At 52.6% G+C, this 22,331-nt stretch overlaps 2 protein-coding genes across 41 annotated transcripts in view; one reads left to right on the forward strand and one right to left on the reverse strand.

The window, feature by feature from the left end:
- The window catches only part of MECR (mitochondrial trans-2-enoyl-CoA reductase), a 182,136-nt gene that overhangs the window by 76,145 nt on the left and 83,660 nt on the right, over positions 1-22,331 (reverse strand). The gene's annotated exons all lie outside the window — the stretch shown is intronic.
- The window catches only part of EPB41 (erythrocyte membrane protein band 4.1), a 77,003-nt gene that overhangs the window by 50,332 nt on the left and 4,340 nt on the right, over positions 1-22,331 (forward strand). For 6 of the 38 annotated variants that reach the window (XM_065041280.1, XM_065041279.1, XM_065041261.1 and 3 more), the window contains 11 exons: positions 207-329; positions 2,603-2,814; positions 4,453-4,509; positions 4,625-4,669; positions 5,305-5,367; positions 8,296-8,475; positions 10,021-10,056; positions 18,055-18,507; positions 19,675-19,803; positions 21,040-21,141; positions 21,586-21,666. In XM_065041280.1, the coding sequence (XP_064897352.1) occupies positions 207-329; positions 2,603-2,814; positions 4,453-4,509; positions 4,625-4,669; positions 5,305-5,367; positions 8,296-8,475; positions 10,021-10,056; positions 18,055-18,507; positions 19,675-19,803; positions 21,040-21,141; positions 21,586-21,666 (1,481 nt within the window). Of the gene's footprint in view, positions 1-206; positions 330-2,602; positions 2,815-4,452; positions 4,510-4,624; positions 4,670-5,304; positions 5,368-8,295; positions 8,476-10,020; positions 10,057-10,426; positions 11,137-18,054; positions 18,508-19,674; positions 19,804-21,039; positions 21,142-21,585; positions 21,667-22,331 lie in introns of those variants that run through there. The other 32 variants (XM_065041271.1, XM_065041276.1, XM_065041275.1 and 29 more) reach the window with 28 other exon arrangements.

Consider the following 22,331-nt stretch of genomic DNA (forward strand, 5'->3'; position numbering starts at 1 on the left):
GTGGTTCTTGTCCCCGCTCGTCCCTCTCGGGCCTGGCGGCGCTAGAAAGACTAACATATAATTGCACAGTGAAAACACACTGTTAAGCTGCCTGGTTTACAGACCACATCGCTGTTCTCAGCTGCTGCTTGGAGAGGGATCTGCGCTCTGTGCTGTGGCAGCCGTCGTGTGTCCCGCCCTGGTAACACGTGCAAACCTCTTTCTAGCTGAACACCCTCTCAAAACTTTTGAAATGAAACCCATTGCAGAGGAGGAAGAGGAGGAGGAGAAGGTAGAGGTGGTTAAGGCTCCCGTTGCCGAGCCCACGTTCCCGGAGCCGCCGCGCTCAGGTACAGCCGCGGCCTTTGCCACCGGCGCGGCTCCGGCGGCCACCCGTGCCGGGACCCGCCGGGTTGGAGTGATGCCGTGCTGTAGGACAGAGGTGTCGTCGTTTGCAGTGGTGTTAATTGCTGCTAAAATCACCCTGGGCTTTGTGCTGCGATGACGCGAGCGCTGCTGTGGCGGAGGCGCGGTGGCTTGGCTGTGTGCCCGCGTGCCGCGAGTGTGCCGTGGCCTTCGAACGCTCCCCTGTCGCTGTCGCTTCCTGTGAGCTGTGCTTCCCCGAGCTGCAGGGACACTGGGGTCGTGTCTGCTGGACGGCACCTACGCTCCGCTTTTTTTCCTCAGTAGGGAGCCAAATTCTTCCTTAATTAGGGTTTTTCTTCAGAGCATCTTCACTGCCGCAGACAGGTGCACCCTGATCGTAGTTAAAAGCAGATCTGGTCATGGCGGGAAGAGGAGGTTGAAGCTGTGGAGGGAGGTGACTGGGAGCTGCCTCTTTTTTCTTGGATGTTATGAAAAGCCCCAAAGCAGCGCTGCGTGCGGACGGGGGTGCTCGCGGGGGCCAGGCTCTCCTGCCGCCGCTGCCCCCTCTGCACCTCCTGCGCTCTCCTCGTGGCGCTCGCGCTCCCGGCAGCGACGGAGCTCCTGGCCACGGTGAAGCCCATTGCTACTTTAAATCTCATATTTTGCAGCGGTGCTTTTTCCCGTGTTTTGATCCTCATCTGTCCAAATAGCTAGAGGTGTATAACTACAGTAACTCGGTTCTGGACAGCGTGGAACTCGGTGCTGAATATCAAAAGAAAAAGCTCTGTTTGTTTATCGTGTTTCGCACATTTGGGTGCTCTGCGGCGCTGAGAGAAGCAGGAGGCCCCCGAGAGGGGGCCCTGTGGATTCACCGCTGCAGTGTTCCCTTTGCTGCTCAGTCTCTGAGGTGGCTTTTTGACACCTGCGTCACGTTTTTGGCCAAACGTGCTCCTGGCAATGTTGAGATAAACCCAGCTCAAGAGGAGGATGAGGAGGAGTTGAAACAGTGATGAGAGAACTAGAGCCAGTTCAGGGGAACCAGGCGCCACCACAATGGCCTTGCACACCCGGCAATTACTTAAAATTACACTTTCTTTAACACCAGATTTTCTAGTGTCTGACTAGTTGGATGGACATGAGTAACCCAGCGTGGGCTGGGGGGGTTACGCAGTGCTTTAGGAATATGAGGTCATGTCAAAGAAATTACTTTAGGTAACAGGGTATATTTTCAGCGGAATGGCCATGAAGACCAACATCGGGAGAGCTAAATAGCTTATTGTGTCTATAGTGAATTAATTTGGGCTTGAATATCTGGGAGCTGTTGGGCTTTTCAGGGGTAGGGACTGTTGGGGAAGTGAGGAATTGAAGGAGAGGAGCGGGCTGATGTGTGTCCCCGGGCTGGCTCAGGACCGCCGTCTTCCGCGAAGGTGGTTCAGCAGCGCGCTGCTCAGCTCCGCGCTGCGGCCCGGCCGGGGATGCCGGAGATGCAGAGATGCTGGAGATGCTGGCTGTCTCCTGGCAGCAAGAGATGCTGGAGATGCGGAGATGCTGGAGATGCGGAGATGCTGGAGATGCTGGCTGTCTCCTGGCAGCAGGAGATGCTGGAGATGCTCGCTGGCTGTCTCCTGGCAGCAGGAGATGCTGGAGATGCTGGAGATGCTGGAGATGCTCGCTGTCTCCTGGCAGCAGGAGATGCCCATCGCAGCCCCACCTGCCTCGAAACCCACCAGGAAGATGCTGTGAAGTTTTGTGGATCAATGCGTATTGATTATTTGATTTATTTTTGGTCTGAGTTGCTGGAAAGCCTGCGGTGCCGCTGCACAAACCATCCGTTTCTGGTTGAGGAGACGCCAATGAGTGAAGAACTCAGCTCAGCTTTAAGCATTTCTATTTTAGTGGCCATACGGGAAGGACTTTTGTGTGAGTTGTGTGTAAAGGACTCAGAAATCGATGGCATGCTGTCAGAAATAGATCTGCCTCTCTGGTGTGGCTTCTCTGCGGAGTGCAAGCTTGCTTTTGTAACCCATCTGGTGTGGGGTTTATTTTACTTTGTTTAAACCATAAGGAAAATAACCTCAACTTTCCCATACTAAACGCACAAGCCGCTTTGCTCAACATCTTGATTTCTTTTCCCTTTTTCCCCTCCTCCTCCCTTTCATTTTAAACACGAGCGCTGTAATTTGGGAGGACTTTGCCCGGTGCATCAGAAACGTTACCAGCTCTGACCCTTGTCCCTGTCTCTGTCCCCCATCCTCAGCAGTGGCCGTGATCACCCCCGAGAGGAGTCCCCGTCCCACCTCCGCCCCGGCCATCGCCCAGAGCCACGCTGCAGAGCCGGGCCCAGCTAAGCCTGGCTCAAAGGACGTGGTCGCTGTCTCTAAAATAGAAAAGGAAGCAGCAAAACCCGATGTGAGACGGGAAGAAATCCCACTGGAGAAAGCCAAACCGGAGCCGGCCGACACATCAAAGGTACATCAGACCTGCGTCTCTTTGGAGGCAGCTGGAGATTCGGTTCTAGAAATCTCCCCGGAGCATCAGCTCTGTGCCCCGTCCCTGGGCGAGGGGTTGATCCCTCGGCAAGCATGGGATCGGGGCGAGGAACGGGGATTTGGGGCCGAAGGACATCCCAGCCTCGCCCCTTGGGGTGCAGGGCAGCGCATTTTGGTGGCTGCGGTCAAACTAAATGCAACTTACCAATAGATGGTCAGAAAACCCGGCAAGAGTCGCACGGGAGTTGGACTCGGGGCTCGCCGTCACCGGCCGTCTGCGGTTCCTGGTGCGACAGCCGGAGCAGTTCCCGCCAAGCCGGTGCCGGGGATCCGGTCCACGGCCCCGTGCCCGGCGCGGGTGTTCTTTACGGTGACGGGCTGTCCCCGGGAGGGCTGTTCGCACGTTCTGCGCACTGGGTCAAAGCTTGAGCTGCGAGTGGCACCGTGTTGAGATCTTGGGGGGTTATTGTTTAAATGATTTTTTAAAAAACATTATTTGAACTTTCTACAAATGTCCGAGACCTCTGCTGATGCTGATCTGGGTGTGCCTGTTCTCCTAAGTGAAAATAATTACATATTACAGTGGCCTTAATATTCTGCAAATGTCCTGACGGAAACCTTGCGGCGTTGCAGCGGGGGTGTGCCCAGAGGTAGTTCGTACGTTACTCTCAGTGTTCAGCTGTTCCCAGCACTACTGGAGCCACGTTTCTGCTGCAGTACATCTCGCAGTGGGTGTGGGATGACAAACTCCTGGGTGGATCACTGCTAGTTAAGACTGGAGATGAAGATGGAGAAAAGAGAGCTGCTTTAAAAAAATGTGTGGCCTGTGTGACCTGTAATTTTAAATTCAAAAGCCGAAGAGATGGTCATGATGGCGCTTTGGAGCGCACTGTGACAGTCCCTGTGCCGCTGCTCCCGCGCACCCTCCCTAGCGCCAAACCGGGAATAAGGGAATTCCCTTCATCCCGTCTCACTTACTACAGGCTTCTTCCCTAAATGCTTAAACACTTCATTTTTTTTTCTTTACATGTAGCTGTGGGAGGAAATTGTGGATTTGAGCATGCCCGTTCACGCTGATCCGCCAGTGCAGCCGCGTCCCTTTACGTAACACCCACCGCTGCTTCCGCCTGCAGGATACTTGGCAATCCGGTTTCCCTAGAACACTTTCCGCAAAGTGTTAAGACAATCTTGGCTCTCTGCTCGTGGACAGCAAATAATTCATGGTGTTAGGTTTGATTTTATAGATAGGACTCTTCTCACTGGCCCTGTGAACGCGTAACAAACAATCCTGTTTCCCAGAAGGTCGGCGTTAGTTTGCGCATGTGGCGTTGGGGACGGATTTCGGGGGAGATCCAGCCGCCGGTGGCGTTTGAAAGCACTGCCTGGCACCGCGCTCTGGTTCCACATGCAAATAATCCTCAGGCTGGAGGAATTATTGTCCATGTGCCGCTGACTAACAGACCCGAGGGCTGGGTGTCGTTAACTCCTTCCCGAGAGCTGCATGTTGGTGTTCTGCATGCTCACCCAGCATTTCAAAACCAACTCCGAGCAGCTGCGTTTTGAAACTGAACGGTCTACTAACAAGAAATGTTTTTACCCATTTATTTCTTAAATGTAGGTGAGGAAAACGCACATTGCGGTCACAGTACCCACCGCGAATGGTGACCAGCCCCAGGTTTGTGTTAATAATTCAGTTAGGTTGCTACTTTTCTTTTTTTTAAGGTTAAAATGTTGAGGTTCAACACAGTTAAATGAACCAACAACTTTTTCTCTTTATCGCCGCCCCGCAGCAGCCGCCTGCAGAGAAAGAGGAGGAGCTGATAAGAATGAGGAAGGTCAGCCACTTCACACTGTCACCAAAGAAATTTGCCATGTCACTCATGCATCCGTACCCGTTTAAAAAGACAGTGCGCCACGTTCTCCGTGTGCCTTGGGTTGCGATTTGTGCAAGTGAATTTTTGAGAGAAACGCACTTGGTTGGATTTATAAAATCTCTCTCTACTTCTCTGTAAGAAATTTAATTGGAAACCAAAGAAAACTCTGGTGTGCGTTCCAGGAAATGCAAAACAGACCAAGTATAACGCTTTTTTAAACGAAGTAAGAGGGGACACATCCAGACGGGACGGGTGGTCAAGCGCAGTGAGGCGGTGTGGAGGTGACACCGGTGACACCGGTGACGCCAGCGGAGCCGCGGGCGCGGGGCGGTGTCGCCAGCGGGTCGCGGCCCGCACGAGTCCCCGAGGCCCCGGCGGAGGGTCCAGCGGTGCCGGCGCTGTCTCTTTAACTCCCATCGCATCTCCGCTCTCCGGCGCCAGCCCCCGGTCCGCAGGGCCTGCGGCTGCTCCCCGCTGCTCCCCGCCTCAGTTCACTCTTAATTTGCCAATTTGTCAATCCCGCAAGAACAACATTTTAATTTTTTGTGCCTTTTTTTTTTTCCTTTTTGTTTCCCCCTTTTCTTTCATTTTCACAGAAAAGATCAAAGAGGCTAGATGGTGAAAACATTTATATCAGGCATAGCAATTTAATGTTGGAGGTTTGTATGAACTCGAAGCTTTTTTCAGTTGCGTTTGCCTAGACCTTCTGCATCTGCGCTGAACTTTTTTCCTCCTCTTTGCCTCCGCCTTTGTTTCTGCATGCTGCTGCATGGAAGTCCTCTATTTTATTACTTGTTTTACATACGCTTTTGCATGGTGACGGTAAACCCGACGACGTGCAGGCATCCTTCCTTCTGCTCTTCTGACTTTCATTCTCTCATACTTACCCAAAATATAGGATTGGCAGAGCCGTGCGCTCCGGTCAGCTCCGGGACCCGCCGGGGGCTCATTCACACCTTCCCTCTCGCTCGAAATGTGTTATTGTTCTGGGGGAACAGCCTATGAAAATACAAAATTCAGGATAAGCTGTATTGAAATTACAGTCTCCGTGGAGTTCGGCCGTTTGCTTCGGACAGGGGCGCGTTCTCCTTTGGACACCGCAGCGATGCCGGCGGCGTCGCGGTCCTTCTCCCGGTGCTTTCTCGCCCTGCAGCATCTTCTCGCCCTCCCAGCCCCATCCTGCAGCGGCACCAGGTGCCCTCGGAGGGGACACAGGGACCCATGGCCGCGGGTGGCTTGTGAGCGGGCGAGAAGCCATTTCATCCCCGCGCTTACAGCCGTTCTCTTCGGCTTCGGGAGCTCTTTACACTCACTGTTCCCCCAGTAGGGTCTCAGAGCAGACCGTGCCAATCGTATATTTTATTTATGTTTTTAATACACTGTGTTATGGGAGGTGTTTTGTGGCTTCTGATCCTGTGATCCTGTGTTACGTGTTTCTCCTCAAACTTGCAGCACCAGCAGCTGGAGGGTTTCCCTCTTGGTATCTCTTGAAAGCTGAAGTGTACTAACTGCCTTCTCCCAATGCCAATTTTAAAAGTTTCGCAGCTTTTGAGTGTTTTTCAGGGTTTTTTAAATTATTATTGTATTGTTAACCGCCGCAGCTTAGAGCTCTTGTCCACGGGGTGTCCTGGCCCTGCGGCTCGCCGGGCAGGGTTTGGCGCCGCCGGGACGCTGCAAAGACTGTGCCCGTTGTTTTCCTTCACCCAGTTCCAGCAGCTCCATCTCCCCAGCCCCAAACAGAGCGTTCCCATTGCTTCTAGACCGCGGGTTTTCCGTTAGCGCAGCACTTGGCTCTGGCACCCGGCCCGCTCCCTCCCCGCCGGCTCCGTTGCAGGTGCTGCAGCCCGCCCCTAGGACAGCGTTGACCCCGCAGCCCACCCTCCCCTTTAGCCCTTTTTTTTCCTGTTTTTTAAATCCGTGCATTTGGCAGATCAGATATTTTTCCAGCAGATCCTGACATTACTGCTTGATTTTATTGAAAGCCATTTATTGCCCCTGTGCTCGATAGCCCGCGCTCTGCGTTCTCACAAACAGGGGCGAAGCAGGAGGAGAAGCGTTCACGCCTGAGCGAGCTCATTCCTCCAGGTGCTTTCACGACCCGCTGTGGCTCCACGTGGCTCTGGTGGCTTGTGCTGCTCTGCAGACCCTCCTGGAGCAGCTCGGGGATGCCGGCGGTCGTGCTCTCTGCTCTAAACCAGGAGCAGCCTCAGCAGATTTATTTGTGTTGTTTTTTTTCCCCTAATCCGCAGGCACTTGCCTTGTGCTTTCATCCAGGACGGAGCTCAAACCTGTTGTTTCCCCCAAAACCCCAGAGCGAATGTTGTTTGTAGAATCATTGTGGTTGGAAAAGCCCCTCAGGATCATGGAGTCCAACCACAACCCCCCCTGTCCCTGCCCCGTGTCCTGAGACCCTCATCTCCACGTCCAGCCCTCCAGGGCTGGTGACTCCAGCACTGCCCTGGGCAGCCTGTTCAGTGCCCCACAGCCCTTTGGGGAGAAACTGTTCCTAATTTCCAAGCTAAGCACGAGGCGTTTGGGGCTGTGTCCCCGCGCAGGAGGCGCTGTCCTGGAGAGCTGCAGGGACGCAGATGTCAGGGGACCCTCCTTTAGGGACGTGTTTGCTCTCCCGTCTTCTGAAATCGATGGGCTGAGTACCAGCTAAAAGCACAAAGATAGCTACAGTTTCCCAGGGATGCTTTTACTGACCTCAGTTTCCCCCTTTCTGATGGACGAGGCTTGCTGCTTTTTGGCACTGTCCAGAAAAGCTGTTGTTTGGCTTCAGCCTGTTTTATGCAAAAGCTTTTGTTTTCCACAAACTCTGGTTTGCTTGCAAAGAAAAGCTATTTTTAAACAAGCTGAAGAGAGCCGGCTTGCCTCGCAGTCCGTGCGTTTGCTGCAAACCGGCGGCACAGAGCAGAAGTCTGGCCTTTCCAGATGAGGCATTTTAGCAGGAGTTTCTTAGTTGATCCGGCATAAAGTGAATTCTCAGGTTGGCTTCTGAAGGGCTGTCTTCTCCGTTTCAGAAGCCTGAAACCTCCTGCGCTAGCTCCCGGAGGGATGAAACGAAAGCGGGGGGTGTAATGGGGTATTCCGGGAGCAAAGATAATGCTTGTAGGATGAAGAAGGAATAGGTATGAAGAGGATAAATAGAGTTTGGAAAATATTTTCTCAAACGTTAAGTGCATGTACCCGTGAATATTCAGGCTAGCAGAGTGAAAAGAAGGCAAACCCACCCAATTTAAAGGCATTAAAGTAAATAACCCAAACGAATATATTATTGCAATTAAAATCCCATATGGGGCAAACCCGTGCGGTGACAGCTCAGCCGTCATCTGTTTGGATGTGGCTCGAGAGGAGTTGGTGGCTCGTCCCGCTCCCGGAGGAGACCCCGCTCCGTGCCCATGGCAGTTTATCCCAGTTAATAAATCAGTCAGGAGAGAGGACGTTCCTTTGTGTGCTTGCCGTGTGAGCGCTGTCGATGGAGCCGGTGACGGCTCTGCTGAGCGCAGCTTTGCTATGCGGCAGCCTAGGCCACCGCACGGGCCGCCTCCACGGCCCTTTACTTATCCTGCCCTTTTAACTAATAGGATCTGGATAAGACACAAGAAGAAATCAAGAAGCGTCACGCCAACATCAGCGAGCTGAAGAAGAACTTCATGGAGTCCGTCCCGGAGCCTCGGCCGAGCGAATGGGACAAGCGCCTGTCCGCCCACTCCCCGTTCCGAACGCTCAGCGCCAACGGGCAGGTTCCCACGGGAGCGGACGGGGTGAGTGCCGCGGCGCGGGGACGGTGTCGCCACCGGGTTCAGCCGCAGCTCCCCTTAGTCTTCAGTTATAGGGAATTGTAATAACATTGACTTCTGACGCGTGTTGTGGCCTCTGAGGGAATTGAAGCTTTAGCTGCAGTATCATAAAAATGTGATTTGGTTTTTTCTTGGTAGAAAAGCACGTAGGAATTCCTCACCTGGTTTCAATGCTGCTTTTCCTAGTGCTGCTGCCATCCGTGATGCTGAACTTCATTTCCCATGGCTGTTTTGGGAACTGGCTTATTCCTGGTGCCAGGGAATGCAGTCTCCAAACTGCAGATACCTGAATTGAAGGGAATTTTTGCTTCAGAGATAAAATTGTAGATAGCAGGAAGCGCGCGGTGGTGTCAGTTCTGGGGTCGCTCTGCTCTCCAGTTATCCGGGTGCCGTTGGGCTGGGCCTGGTTGGGACGTGCTCCGGCGGCCGCGGGAGGCGCAGGCGGCTCCAGCGGGGCTGCTCCTGCGTGCTGAAAATCTTCCTCCTTGTAGGAATGGTCTTAGTAGCCGCATTCAGTTTCTCTGCTAATTTCCTTAAAAAGGTAATTTTTCAAAGAAACCAAGTCGCAGCAGCAGAGATCTGTCTGCCAGCTGGTTTCTTCTTGGACAACACACACCTTCTCTGTTTAATATTGGCCTTACCTACCTCAGACTTGAAGCCTGTGAGTGGAGCGGTAGTTAGAGCCCGTTACAGTCAGTCTCTTAAGCAACAGATGCGGTTTCTTGTTACAATTGAAGACTCGCGTCCTGGCGGCAGAGGCGGCGGGCCGGGCTGCGTTAGGCCTGGCTCTGCCCCGCCGCCCCGGCGCCGCAGGTGCGCTGCCGTTTGATCTTCAAACCCGTGCAGGGCAGATGCTTCCTGATCGGCGTCACCTTGCAGGGGACGGAGGGTGATTGTGACGAGGGGTTTGACGGCCAGGTTTGCTACAGGCTCCTCAAAGCATCGCGAAGGGCCGTGCCGGTTACAGCCCCTGGATGTGTGGGTGGGATGGAGCAGGGACTCTCCAGCTCCACAGCTGCTCTTCAGAAGTGCCATTGCTGGTTATTCTGAAGACTTTCTTGCATGGAGACGGCCCGTGAGGTCTGGGGGGGCTGCTGCTGGCGATAACCAGGTGCTGGGGGCTTTCCACACCTACGGCTGCAGCGGCGATGGTGTCAGCCCTGCATTTGCATTTCTGGAAATTCACTCGTAATTTGAGCCTGTCCGAAGTGGTCACATTCTGCTGTGAACATCCAGAAATGCATCTTCACCAGGCACCTCCCGGATGGGGCGTGTTCCTACACCTTTCGGGATGCTAAATCTCTTGATCGTTATTTATCATTGATGACTAAAGATCACTTCATGTTTAAGGGTGGTAAATCAGTTAAAGACGCAAAGCGATCCTATTTCCCTGTCCATGGCAGCATATTTGGTAGTGCCCAAAGGATGTTCTGCCAGGGGCTGCTTTTCTGCTGTTCCAAAACGTTTTATTGCAAGACAACTGAACCTTAACGTGCTTTGTGTGTCCAGGTCGAGAAAGTCACTGTCCTATCTTCTGAGAGACAGGTTGGTGGGCTCGAGGTAAAGCTGATGCGCTTCTGAGCCAGACTTTGCTGTGGCGATGGCACCAAGCACAACTCAGCAGCAGCTGCTGGATAACTTCCTTTTCTTTTGGCTGCGTGAAGTGGTTTCACGCCTCACGCGAGAGGACTTTTGCGCTGCTGCAGCTTTTGCAGCTTCCAATTTTGCTTATTTTGGTGCATGGCTGGTTCGAAAAAGCTGCATGAAAGATATAACCGTGTATTCGTTGAGAAAAGTAATGCCGAAAGTTTAACTGTACCCTGTTCTTTTTATGTTGTCTTTCTTTGTTTTTTTGTTCTGTTTTGTTTTAACGACCATGTTACTCTTGCATTTTATATTTTCTTTTGCTGCCCAGTCTCCGAGCTGCTTTCTCCCCAGTTCCCACCACTTCGGGGTGTGCAAAGAGCCAGTCCCCAAGGCCCGCGCTGACCGGCGGCTGGCGCAGCTCCGGGAGCTCAGAGCCAAGTTCTTCCTCTCGTAGAGGCGCTCGGGCTGCACCGGGGCCGCCGCGCCGGAGGGGCGGCAGCGCTGCCCGTCCGTCCCCGCGCCGGCAGACGCGCTGCAGCCCCCGCGTGGCCCCTGCTGAGCTACTCACGCCACTTTCTTCTTTTTTACATTCTTCAGACTCCAGAAACAAAAGTGCTAAAATGCGGAGCAAAATTTCGGAAGTTCGCAGGGCTCCCGTTGCCGTCCCGCCCGTGTGCCGCCTGCGGTTTGCACTATTAACAGTTTTTCACTTGTCCCAGTGGAATTTTCAAAACAATTGAAATTTTGATACTCTCGTCAGAACTTTGAAAATAGCATTTTGTATCCGCACTGCAGTCCGGATCTTTGGCGATATTTGACACTGTTTTTTAAGGGCACTGTAGAATAGGAGGCTGTCGGAGGCCGCATTTTGTACGCCACCGTTTCTAGTTCTTAAGGCCTCAAGACGTTTTCCCCAGCCACCCCAGTTCCAAGCCGCTCCGGTGGGTTTTGGGCGCAGGCGCCGTCCGTGTGTGACGGGAGCCGGGTGCTCAGGAGCTCTGCAGGGGGTTAGGTTCTCTGCCCAAGGCTTGTGCCTCTCGCTCCGCTCTCCGGGGCGGTTCGTCTTTTCCTTGAGCACAAGCTGTCCCAAGGCTTTGCACACCTCCAAGTGTCACTTTTGGGCACTTTCCATCTGTCATTTTTGTTCATCTCTCTCTGTCTTTCTTGATCTCCTACCACGAAAGCAGACACGGGAACGTCCTTTGTTAGTACAGGATGAAGACAAGGTAAAAAAGCAGGAAATGCCTACTGAGACAGCCTTTCCCCGGCCGGCAAGCGAAGCAACTCTGCCAAAGGTTTCTATTCCGATTCCTGAAGAGCAGAAAGCCCTCAAAAGCTGCCGGCTGTACTCTAGCCTTTTTCCCTCTCCACGCGTTCCCTTTGTGATGTCCTTTCTGCTGGTCGTAGCACTGACTGTGTGGTGGCTGCTCTTCCTCTGAGGTCAGGTTGAAACCTCCAGACCAAAGCTCCCGAGTTTCTTGGCTGTAGCTTCTGCCACATCCTCCCTGTCCTGCTCTGTGATCCCCGCATTTCGCTGTCCCGGGAGGGGACGGCGACCGTCGCGTTCAATCCCGCTGCACGTCACTGTGCCGCTGCCACCGGGACCTGGCAGGGGTGGTTGTGGATTGCCGGCTCCCTTGGCAAGTTTCCTAGCGCAGAAAGAAACAAGTTCTCTGAACCGTGTTACTGATTGCTGGGAGTGTAAATACAGGGGAGAAAACATTTGCTTCTTCAGCCCCTGTAGGTGCCATGTAGGAATTGCTGAAGGCTTGCTTAGAAGCTTCTCGTTTTAAATGTGAGACGTTCACAAGCTGGGAAGCATTTGCTGCTGAACCAAAAGAGGCTTTACAGCGATCTGCTGACTCTAATCCATAACCACTCCTTCTCCAGGAAACTGAGATTGGCGTTTAAACAGAGAGTGTTGATTATCAAGTGTTAACTTAGGGACAGGCAGCTTTTCGTTTTCCCGGTGGGGGAAGCCTTTGGCAAAGCATCGCAGCTTTTCATGTTCTCATTTCCAAGAAAATACATCATGTTATAGGACAAAATATTTATTGTAAACGTGGATTAATAATTTTTCTGAACCCGGCGGTCTTGGTGCGCTTGGGATGTGTTTTGTTTTAATTTGTGTCGAACTAACAGACCGGTTTGCGCGGGCTGCAGGAGCGGAGCGGCCTGCCCTCAGGTACGGCTGCGCTGTTGGCACGCGGATTCCACCGCGTCGCGAACACTGCAGTGTCAACGCCATCCGTTTTTTTGACTTCTCTAACAAAACTGTGCATGCTGCTGCTTGTTTATTGCTACAAATGTAAACGCCTGGAGGATGCTCATGTTTATCCACATTGCCCGGTTGAGCCGCGTAGGCTCCAGGAGGAGCTGCCCCGCTGGGCTGGTTTGCGAGCCAGAGGAGGGTGGAACTTTGTGTCTAAGGGGTTTCTTTTGTGTATATAGTAATTACGGGACTGAACTGAGCCACACGCTTCTCCTTTCGGTAGGAATCCGCTTTCTGCTGCGTTCTCGGGAGGATCGGTGTAGACACGCTGGCTGCCGAGACAGCCGCCAGTGCCGCCAGCGCTGGCTGCTCCGGCGGCAGAGGAGAGCGGAGTAGGCCTTTACTACAGGGACTAAAATGTGTGAATATATATAAATACATGTATTTATAACCCTTTGTAGATCTGTATCGGTGTGAACAGTGTTATTTAGGAAGCTAGCAGATAAGCTTGCTGGAAAAAGGCAGAAATATGGCATGTGCTGTCTGATCCGAAGGGCCGTGGTGTGTCACGGACCACTCGGGCCGCCTGTTGCTCTCCGTGTACCGGTTGAGGCTCTCTAAATGCTGTCTCAGAAACGTGGCTTGCTAGTGAAACCCTTTGTTTTAATCTCACAGGAATCTTTCCGATTACTCTTGTAACCCGCTCCAGTTAGTTCACCGGTTTGTGCCTTTAGGTCTTTACTTTGTGAGGATGCTGATTTTTCATCGGAGAGTGTTCTTCCCGTTTTAATACACTGCCTTTGTACGCAGTCTTCCGCTTTTAGAGGCCGAGGTGTGGAAGCCGCCGGGTTGTCGCGCAGGCACCCGTGGCGCATCCCGCCGTAGGACGCACGTGGAGCTCGGTGCGCGTCCTCGTCCAACCGCGGGGACGAGGCGGGTTTCAAATCCTGAAACTCACTTTCTGACTCCTCTTATGCCAATATCAGCTCTTCTGAACCTCAGATCAATCACAAAATCTTGTGGTTTTGTGGTTTGGGAGAAGGTGGGCTGTCAGTATTTTGAAGCAGCAAGAGTGCCAGAGCCGATTGCTTGGAACTTGGATTCAGCTCTGAGGCCGCGTTTGGTATCGGGTCTGTTCGTGATGATCATCAGTGGTGTCCGAGGTCTGCGTTACTGTAAAATAACGTCCCTTTTCCTTTTCCGTTATTTAAAGTGAACGGATAGATGAGGGCATGGTCCACATCTCCTGCCGGGTGCCGCTTTGCCCTGTGGGTCAGTGGAGCGTGAACTGAGGACCCACCGTGGGTCGGCGTGGGGGACGGAGTTAGGCTGAGAGCAGCTGTCCCCCGGCCATTCGTGTGCTAACTAGTGACGACCCCGAAAACCAGGTACTCAGTGTTTGCCTCCTGTGCTGAGACGATGAGGAGAGGTGATTTCCCTGCCACGGCTCCAAAGGGCTCGCTGGCGCTTGCAGCACCGCGGTTGGGCTGGACTCGCTGTGTCTGCACCACGGGCCCTCAGGAAGGCCGCGGGCAAAGTGTCTTTCATCTCACGTGAGGGTCAGTCATTTGTCACTCTGAGAATTGTTCCACCGGTTTAGTGGGTTTCTATTTTTTCTGGTCTTGAGTTGGTGGCGCCTTTTCCAGCCTACAGGCTGATGGATGTAGGGAGCTGCCCAGAAGAATTTAGCCCAGGTTGGGGTTATGGATTCTTCAGAAACTCTTTGCTCTGTACTTGGGGTGGGCGACATCCGCCCCGTGACCCTGTGACGTGGGAGGACGCGATGGGGGGTTTCTCTTGCGTCCCTGGCCGCCTCTGTCGTGGCGTGCGAAGGTGGAGGGAAGGACGAGCTTCGGTTTGTGCCTCTTTGGGGTCTCCCAGCAGCGGCACGCGGTCGCGTTGGATCAGCTTGTGGGGACTGAAAACACTTTCTTTTTTTCCTAAACTGCTCTCTTTTGGAACACTTTTTTCAGTTTTGTATTTCTTCTCAGATTTTTCTTTGTAAATATGTACATTTATCGTTAATAAATGTTACTGCAAATCAGATTCTTCTTTCCACTGCTTATTAACAAAAAAAGCTATATGTGGCCTGTGTTAACGACTCCCGTGGACTAACCCTGGGTATTGCTTTCTCAAGCCAGCAGCCACCAGAGCCCAGCTTGGGTTGGTGGCGTTGGGTCTGTTGGGTTGGTGGCGTTGGGTCTGTTGGGTTGGTGGCGTTGGGTCTGCTGGGGAGCGGCTGTCAGCAATGCACACTCCCCAGCTGGCCAGAGAATTCGATTGAAGATTAAATCCGGCTTGATTTAAGAAAGGCTTTGTTTGCAGATGGGTCAAAAAGGCTCAGCTCTGTCCCAAATGCTGAATGTGACACTAACATGTTCTCCTGCTTTGCTTCTGAGACTGAATAGTAGGAAAAACCATGTGCAGAAAGTTGTCCCGAGAGCCAAAGCGTCACGGGTCCTGCACAGCACAACCGCGGGAGCGTCTCCTCGAACGCTGCCTTCATCTGAGGACAGAAGTGCTCCTTTCTGGTATTGTAAGGGAAGCAGCCACGTTCCTAATTAACGCCGCCTCTCCGCCCGGCAGTGCAGCGTGAGCCCCTGGCTGCAGGCGCGCGAGGTTGTGTCTCGAGCCTGGATCCAGAGCCGTTTTTATTCTGGGTTGCAGCTTTTCTTCTGTAAGATTGTTCACTCCTGGGTAAGCTGTTTGGCTCATCCCGTGCGCTCGTGAGCGACCGCAGGGCAGCGATCTGTTCGTGCTGCTGCTTTCCTGGGCGCCCTGGACACACGGTGTTCGCCCTTGCTGCTGCTCCAAGGGACGTTTGCGGTGCCCCAGCGGCCTTCGCTCTGCAGAGGACATTTGGAATAAGAAGTGCGCAGCTCCATACCCCCATCCCAGGGCACCTGCCCCGCGGAAGCAGGGTGGATGGGGGTAGGAAACGGTTCTGGCATCATATTGCTCAGCAACCTTATTCAAATCACTTAAGTATTGATCTGGAGGTTGTTTTATGGTGCAAAATAGTTGATGTGGATTGGAAGTGGCTGCTGTGTTGTGTAATATCTTGGTATTCTAGTTCATGACATTTACTATTTTTAAGCTTGCAGCATGCTGTGTATTTTCTAGCCTTACTTTTAACTTGGGTCAAATTCTCTTTTACCCATCTGTCGTCTGACTAGGCTGGTCAGGCTGTTGTGATCACATTAACGGCAATTAAAAAATCAGCCCCAAAACACAGATCCGTAGGTCCTGGCCATAATTTTCAAACACCGAGAGTTTGTTGAACAGCTTCTAAGCTTTTAAACTTCAGTCTTTAAGTAAAGAAATTCTGTAAGGCGTGGCAGGTATTGTAAAATCCGCATCTCTTGTTTTCTGCTTTATAATACTTTCTACCCAAATGCTTGCACAGCGGTGAGATTGAGCATCAGCTGCTGGGACCTCGCTGGTGAGTGTGGTTCACTGCAAAAGCATCATCATCATCATCAGCTCGTGCGTGTGTCGCGGGTCACACCGAGCCCGGTAGCTCCTGCAGACGCTTGTTTGGGGATGACCTAATAACATGTGCCAGCACAAAGCACCGCGGTGCCATAGCGAACAACAGGGGGAGCGGGAACTGCTAACTCACTGAACGTATAGGATTTAATAGGGTGGCTGTAGGGAGTTGGCGTGCACTGTAATTTCATCCTATCAGTTTTTGGAAAAAGTCTTTGCAGGCTGACGTGGCTTTAGCGCTCCTTGGGTGTCCTGCGGGGCGAGGGTCTGGTCTGGATGGGTGATGGAGCGTTTCTGGGAGCAGCGTGTCTGCACGGGCTGCGGAGCACACACCGGCTCCGCCACACCGGCTCCGCTTGGGCAGCCGGCGCGTGCGGACGCAGCCCGGTCCAGAGCCGCACTGCCTGGAAAGATACGGGCAAAACAAATGCTTACAAAACCACCTCTTGAGAAAAACAAATCCTTTCGGTCGCTGGTGTCAGCCATGCAATTAAGCCTGTTATTAATTTATCCCCGGTCTGAGTTGTCCTGTGTCATTTTTTACATGCTAATGCTTGACTTGAGCAATATCCTCAGTGTTTGTCAACATCAGGTGCACAACGATCCGTGTTTAGCTGGGTCACGTTTCGGCTGCGCCCATGTCTGGCTCGGTGGCTTCCTTTGGGCGCTGCCCCCTGTCCTGTGTGCTGTTCACACTGGTACGGCTGATGCTTGGTTTGGGCTCCCCTGCTGCGGGCTGTGTCCGGGACCAGGCGTGTGCAGCCCCGGGTGTCGCGGCCCAGGGTCCCGGAGCTCTGCGGGTCTGGGCCCCAACGCAGGGACACGTTTGCATGTGCCAGTCAAAATAAATCTTGATAAGATCAGAATTTGTAACAGGTGCTCGGATTCCTTGGGAGGGTGTTTTTTATAAGGTAGTATTTGCTAGCCTACATGCAAACTGCATTTTAAAATATAGGAACAAGCATAGCTGTATCTAAAAAAAAAGTATGTGTAAATAGATTATTTTATCTAGAAACAAATTGAATTAGTCTGTCAAATACCTTCGAATTAGTCTGACAAATACCTTTCCATTAGTCTGTTTGCTTACCAGTGGAACAGGAAGGCAAGAAAGAAAAGTGCTTGTGATCAGTTGATCTTATCAGGATTTCATTGTCTCCAGAGTTCGCATGTTCACTGCTGCACTTGGCTCTACCCATGAGCGATTTATTTACGCTATAGGCCTCTTTTCGGCTTTTCTCTTCCTTTGTGCTTCTACCATACAAGACATGTCCACAGTGCAAACCATTCCTGTGTCTGCAGGAGGGAGCTGGGAAGCTGTTTTGACTGGATACAGATGTTTGTCTCTCACATAGATTTGTTGGTGAAGCTGCTTAATCTGCTTTGTTTTATCTGTGATTCTTCCTCTTGGTTCAAGTAGTTCCCTGGCCGGTATGTAAAGAAACCTTCCTCCTGAGCCGTTTTCCATTAAACTCCAGGAGATGAGCTGCATCTTCGCAAGATCTTATGGTGAATTTGCAAGATTTAGCCTATATAATTAAGGAGAGATGAGTATATTGGCAGTATATAAATCCAGGTTTTAAAGCAAAATGAAGACGTGGCTGCTCAAGGCTGAAAACATCCACTTCTGTTCTGTGGGATATTGCCGTAGAATAACATCTTGCGTTTGGCAAAGTGAGGGTGGGGGCTGGATAAACCTTTGGGGGCGCAGGGAAGGGCTTTGGTCAGAAACAGCGATTCGCTGTGGTCGGTCAGAGCCGATCGTCGCGGCGCTGATCTCTTCACTGCGGTTCGGCGCGTTTTCCTGAGCAATATCCGAGAGAAGCCCAAGAGCCTGGAAATTCTAATGGACACAAATCTGCCAGAACTGGGTGAGGTTTTGGTGTAGCCGGTGGGTTTTGTTGCATTTGTGAATGTGCACAAGTCCTCACTTGCTACGCTGGAATGATTCCTGTGTCCAAACCGGGCAGAAGGTGCTCAGTGGTGGCGCTTCCTCCGGTTGCAGAGAGTAGTTTTAATTCCTTAAAGAGTGGGTTATTAATGTACCGGGAAGGCCGTGTCGGCAAGCGCACTGGATCCAGCACGGAGCACAAAGGTTTCCAAGTGTCCCCGCTGTTGCATGCGTTATCGGAGATGTGATTGTGACAAGAAACCGCTGTTTTGCCTTGATGCTCCATGATCTCCTGTTCTCCCTAACGCTCTTTCTTTCTCTCTCTCTGGCCTTTTTTTTGTTTGTGTGTGTATTCATTTCTTTTTAGAACGTGAGTGACTTTCTGTCCCGAGAGGACATGGCGGCAGCGCCGGAGAGCAGCGCTCTCAGCTCTGGCTTTGCGCGGGGGGGCCCAAAGCAGGCGGTAGCTGTTAGTGACACCACGGTGCCGCCCGCCTCCCAACCTTCTCCCAGCCGGGACCCCGCTGCTTCCTCCCTAAGCAGCGAGGAGGAGGAGGAGGAGGAGGAGGAGGAGGAGGAGGAGGAGGTGGCTCCCAGCCTCCCCGCGAACGAGGAGCAGGACCCGAGATGCAGGACGGGGGTTTGCGCGGCCACGGAGAAGGCCGGGGAGCTGTGTGGGCCCGCGCCCCCCGCCAGCCCTGCCGCCGCTCCCCGGGGGGCGCAGGACGGCGAAGACAAGTTTGCTTTTAGGAAGCTAAATGGCGAGTGGCACGACTCGGATGTTAATGACAGGCTGCCGGTGGTCATTCGCTGCTTCCAGGTAGAGAGTCCCAGCGCCTGCTCCCTCAAACCCTGGGCTGGCTTTGGAGCGGGACCCCCAAACACTGCAGCAAGCAGATGCCACGGACCCCAGGGGCTGTGTTTGCTCAGAGCGACTTAGCCCGTTAATGTCGCGCAGTCAGCGCACACAAGCCCCTCTCAGTTTATCTTTTGCTTTAAAATGAGCCCCTCTCAATTCATCTTTGCATTAAATACAATCGCCACAGCGCCTTTCTTTGCTCAAAGCATCCCCTTACATCCCCAAAGAGGGAAATATTTAGGCTCCAAAGGCACGTAATTTTAGTTCCCTAAGGTTTTTGCCGTCTCCCGCTGTTCTGGAGACTGAGCCTTAGCGCAACAGAGCGAATTGGAAGCGCTGTCGACCGTACTTTCCCATGGTGAACATGGGCTGTGGTGTCCCCTTTGTGCTCCCACGCGGGGGATGGTTTTGCCTGCTTCAGTGTTGACGCTGATTGCTTGCCATCAGACGGATGTTTGCTTCCCCCACTAACAGTCGTGGTGGCATCTGCCAGGTTTGGGGATGGTGAGCAGAAATGGAGCCTCTGGGAAGGCACTGTGGGTCTGAACTAACTTTGTCTCTTTTCTGGATGATTATCAGGTGGTGGAACAACTGATTTCTCTCTTTTCCCACCCCCATTTCTCTTTTGAGATGTCATGTTTCTGTTTTGTCTGACATTGATTTAATAAAAGTTGAAGGACTTAGGATCTGATGAGGAATTTTAATAAAACAGCGTTTCACTTGCAGTCCAGATAAAGCTGCTCAGCTGTGAGCGAGTCTTTATTTGACCAGGGTTTGTGTTAATCTCGACATTATCAGTAGATGAGGATCACCTTTTACTGGCAGCTGGCAATGAGCTCCCAGTAATTAGAAAGTTCACAATGAGCGGAGGCGGTTTCTCGGTGGTGCCGTGACACACCGGCCGGGTGACGCAGGGCGCGGTTTGGGGCGCTCCGGCGGACGTTTCTGCCTGTTCGGTCCCCGCTGGCGCCCGCGCTGTGTCACGGAGCCGTACAGCCCAGAGCCCCGGGCTGGGCCCGCCGCCCGCGCCGCTTTTATCAGATCAGTGTCAGAACGGTTTGCCGGCAGCGCGGTCCCGCCGGGTAGTGCCGGAGTGTTCTTCACGGGGTGTTTGAACCCTGTCCGCAGCCGCCGCTGGTGAAGACGCAGACGGTCACCATCTCCGACGTGTCCAGCACCCTCAAAAGCGAAATCCCCACAAAAGAAGTCCCCATCGTCCACACGGAGACGAAGACCATCACCTACGAAGCTGCACAGGTAAGGTGTGTTCTGATTCATTTTCCAGGGGCCGAATTAAACTGAAGTGAGCGTTTTGTTTGTGGATCTCCCAGATGGGGCAGCAGCACAGACTTCAACCAGTGCTGTGGACACAGTTTCCAGGCTCATCTGGTATTTTTAGAGGAGCAATGTCTTACTGTCCCTGAAGAGTAATTACGTTTTTAAGAAGTGCGTGCGAACAGAGCTCTCCTCAGCAACGGCTGGCTTCAGCATGTAGACTTGACTGTGTGGAATTAACCCGAGTTGGCGTTTTTCTGCCTTGTCTTGTTTTCCCGGCTCTCTTTGCTGTTTCTGCCTCTTTAGAACTCAGTTTATAAATTATTTGATTGTCCTTTAGGTTCCAATCCTGAGACAGGTGTTGAGAGACGAAGTATAGTATGAAATGCAACCAGGGTGCTGGTTGGTGATGGGAGACTAGAAATATCAGTGGAGCAATACCAGCATACGCAGGTGTGGGTCCATAGCTGAGGTTAAAATTAATCCTCAGTTCAAAAGAGGTTTTATTTATGTATTTGAGAATTTGGAGGCTTTGTGGATTTGTCGTAACTGTGGTTGGTATTCCAGTAATAGAAGCAGCCCATGCTCTGCTGCTGGGCTGCGGTGCCCGGGAGTGCGAGTTTGGTTACGGGCACCCCAGGGACCACACTTGTATAATCTGGGGTTCCTGAGGAGTCCCGTGGCTGCTCAGCATCTTCCTGGGTGCAGTTCAGCCGTCGGCGTGGTGAGCAGCGCCCTGGTCCTCAGCGAGCAGGCGCAGAACAGGGCTCTTGCCCTGGCTGCTGCTGTTAGAGTTTCTAACTGGAAAATGAGAGGGAAAAGTGCATCTCTGTGGCACGCAGAAGCGGCGCAGAAGTCAGCCCTGCGTGCGCTGGCTCCTGATGTGTGTGGAGAATGGTCCCACCTTGTGGTGACTGCAGATATCGTCCCAGCACCGTGCTGGGGACGCTGTTCCTTAGGGACGTACCGGCCCTTCCAGACACGGACAGCACGGCCAGGATGAGTTGGAAAGGATCATTTATTTGAGGGATTTTGGCAAACCTGGAAAGGTCGAGTCATGCAGGATGGGAACCGAGTGACCTGCGGATCAGCTCGTGTCCCATGGTCCACAGTGGAGTTTCTGTCCCCGGTTTGCGTCCTGCTCTGTCTGTGCAGACTCGTGGTGATGTGGAGACCCTGTCTCTGCCCGGACTGACAGCCTGTCCTTCTGTCCCGCAGACGGATGGCGGCAATGGAGATTTAGACCCTGGCATCCTGCTGACGGCTCAGACCATCACTTCGGAGACCACCAGCAGCACCACCACCACGCAGATCACAAAGGTAACACAGACAGCAGAGATAACTGAACAACGTGATGGAGAGGTGGGCAGAGTTGAATAACGGAAAAAAGCCTAAACCCCAGTTCTCTTCAGAGAAATGTGATACATGCCTGAAACAAAGCACGTGGGTCCCAGGCTTGCCCGTGTTGAACTTTGACTGTATGTTACGTATGAAGCGCAGCCTGCGGACACGGGCTCTGACTGTCCTGCCCGATAACGGGAAAGAACCGCACTGGGAATCACAGCTCCTCCCCGGTCCAGTCATAGGGAGATGAATATTTGACAGGTTTTCTTTGATCAGCAGCAGCTCCCCCGTGGTTCTGACACGGTGCTGCAGCGGCAGGGTCTGCTCCCGCGGGTTTTGGACGCCGCCTGAGGACAGGCAGCCCCGTGCACTCGATTCCTTGTCATTGCCAGACTAACGGTAGTTCTCCTTTTGTACCAGACTGTAAAAGGTGGCATTTCAGAGACGAGGATTGAGAAGAGGATTGTCATCACGGGGGACGCAGACGTGGACCACGACCAGGTAGGAGCTTGAACATGACCCTGAAGAGCTGCTCAGAGCTGGCGCGAGGCGGACAGACAGACAGACAGCCTGCCTTTCCAAGATAACGTCACCAGGAAACAGCCCAGGGAGATGTACTGGGGCAGAGAGAGCCCCTCACAACTGCTTTCAGCAACAATTCCTTTTGCACAGTGTGGAGCTGCAGAGCTGGGCCAGCAAAGCTGAATTCTGCTCTGGTGTTGGCAGCAAAGATTTGATTGGACAAATGCAATTTCTTTTAAAAATCCACAAAAATATGGGGGGAAAAGTATTTCCTTGACATCTGGGTGATGTGCATTAATTTTCTAGTAACTTTGAAGCACTATTGCTGCCATATTGTGCCAGAAGTCATTTCATAGCGTTCAACACCCGCATTAAGTCTCATCAGCTTTATGTGGGACCTTTCTGCTGAGTGACCCCGTTGGCCTCTGGCGTGGGTGGCGGGTGGTGGCTTTGTCACCAGAGAGTTACGCTTCGAATTTACTTTTAGTTGCAGGTGTCATGGGGCTGGAGAATATTCGTACAACAAGAACTAGTTTATTACTTTCAAGAGAAAATGTCTGAGAAGATGGGGACAGACTTCTGAGCAGGGCCTGTTGTGATAGGACCAAACTAAAAGAGAGGAGATTTAGGCTGGACATGAGATA

The sequence above is a fragment of the Columba livia genome, chromosome 26 (assembly GCF_036013475.1).
Source record: "Columba livia isolate bColLiv1 breed racing homer chromosome 26, bColLiv1.pat.W.v2, whole genome shotgun sequence".
NCBI classification, from domain to species: domain Eukaryota; kingdom Metazoa; phylum Chordata; class Aves; order Columbiformes; family Columbidae; genus Columba; species Columba livia.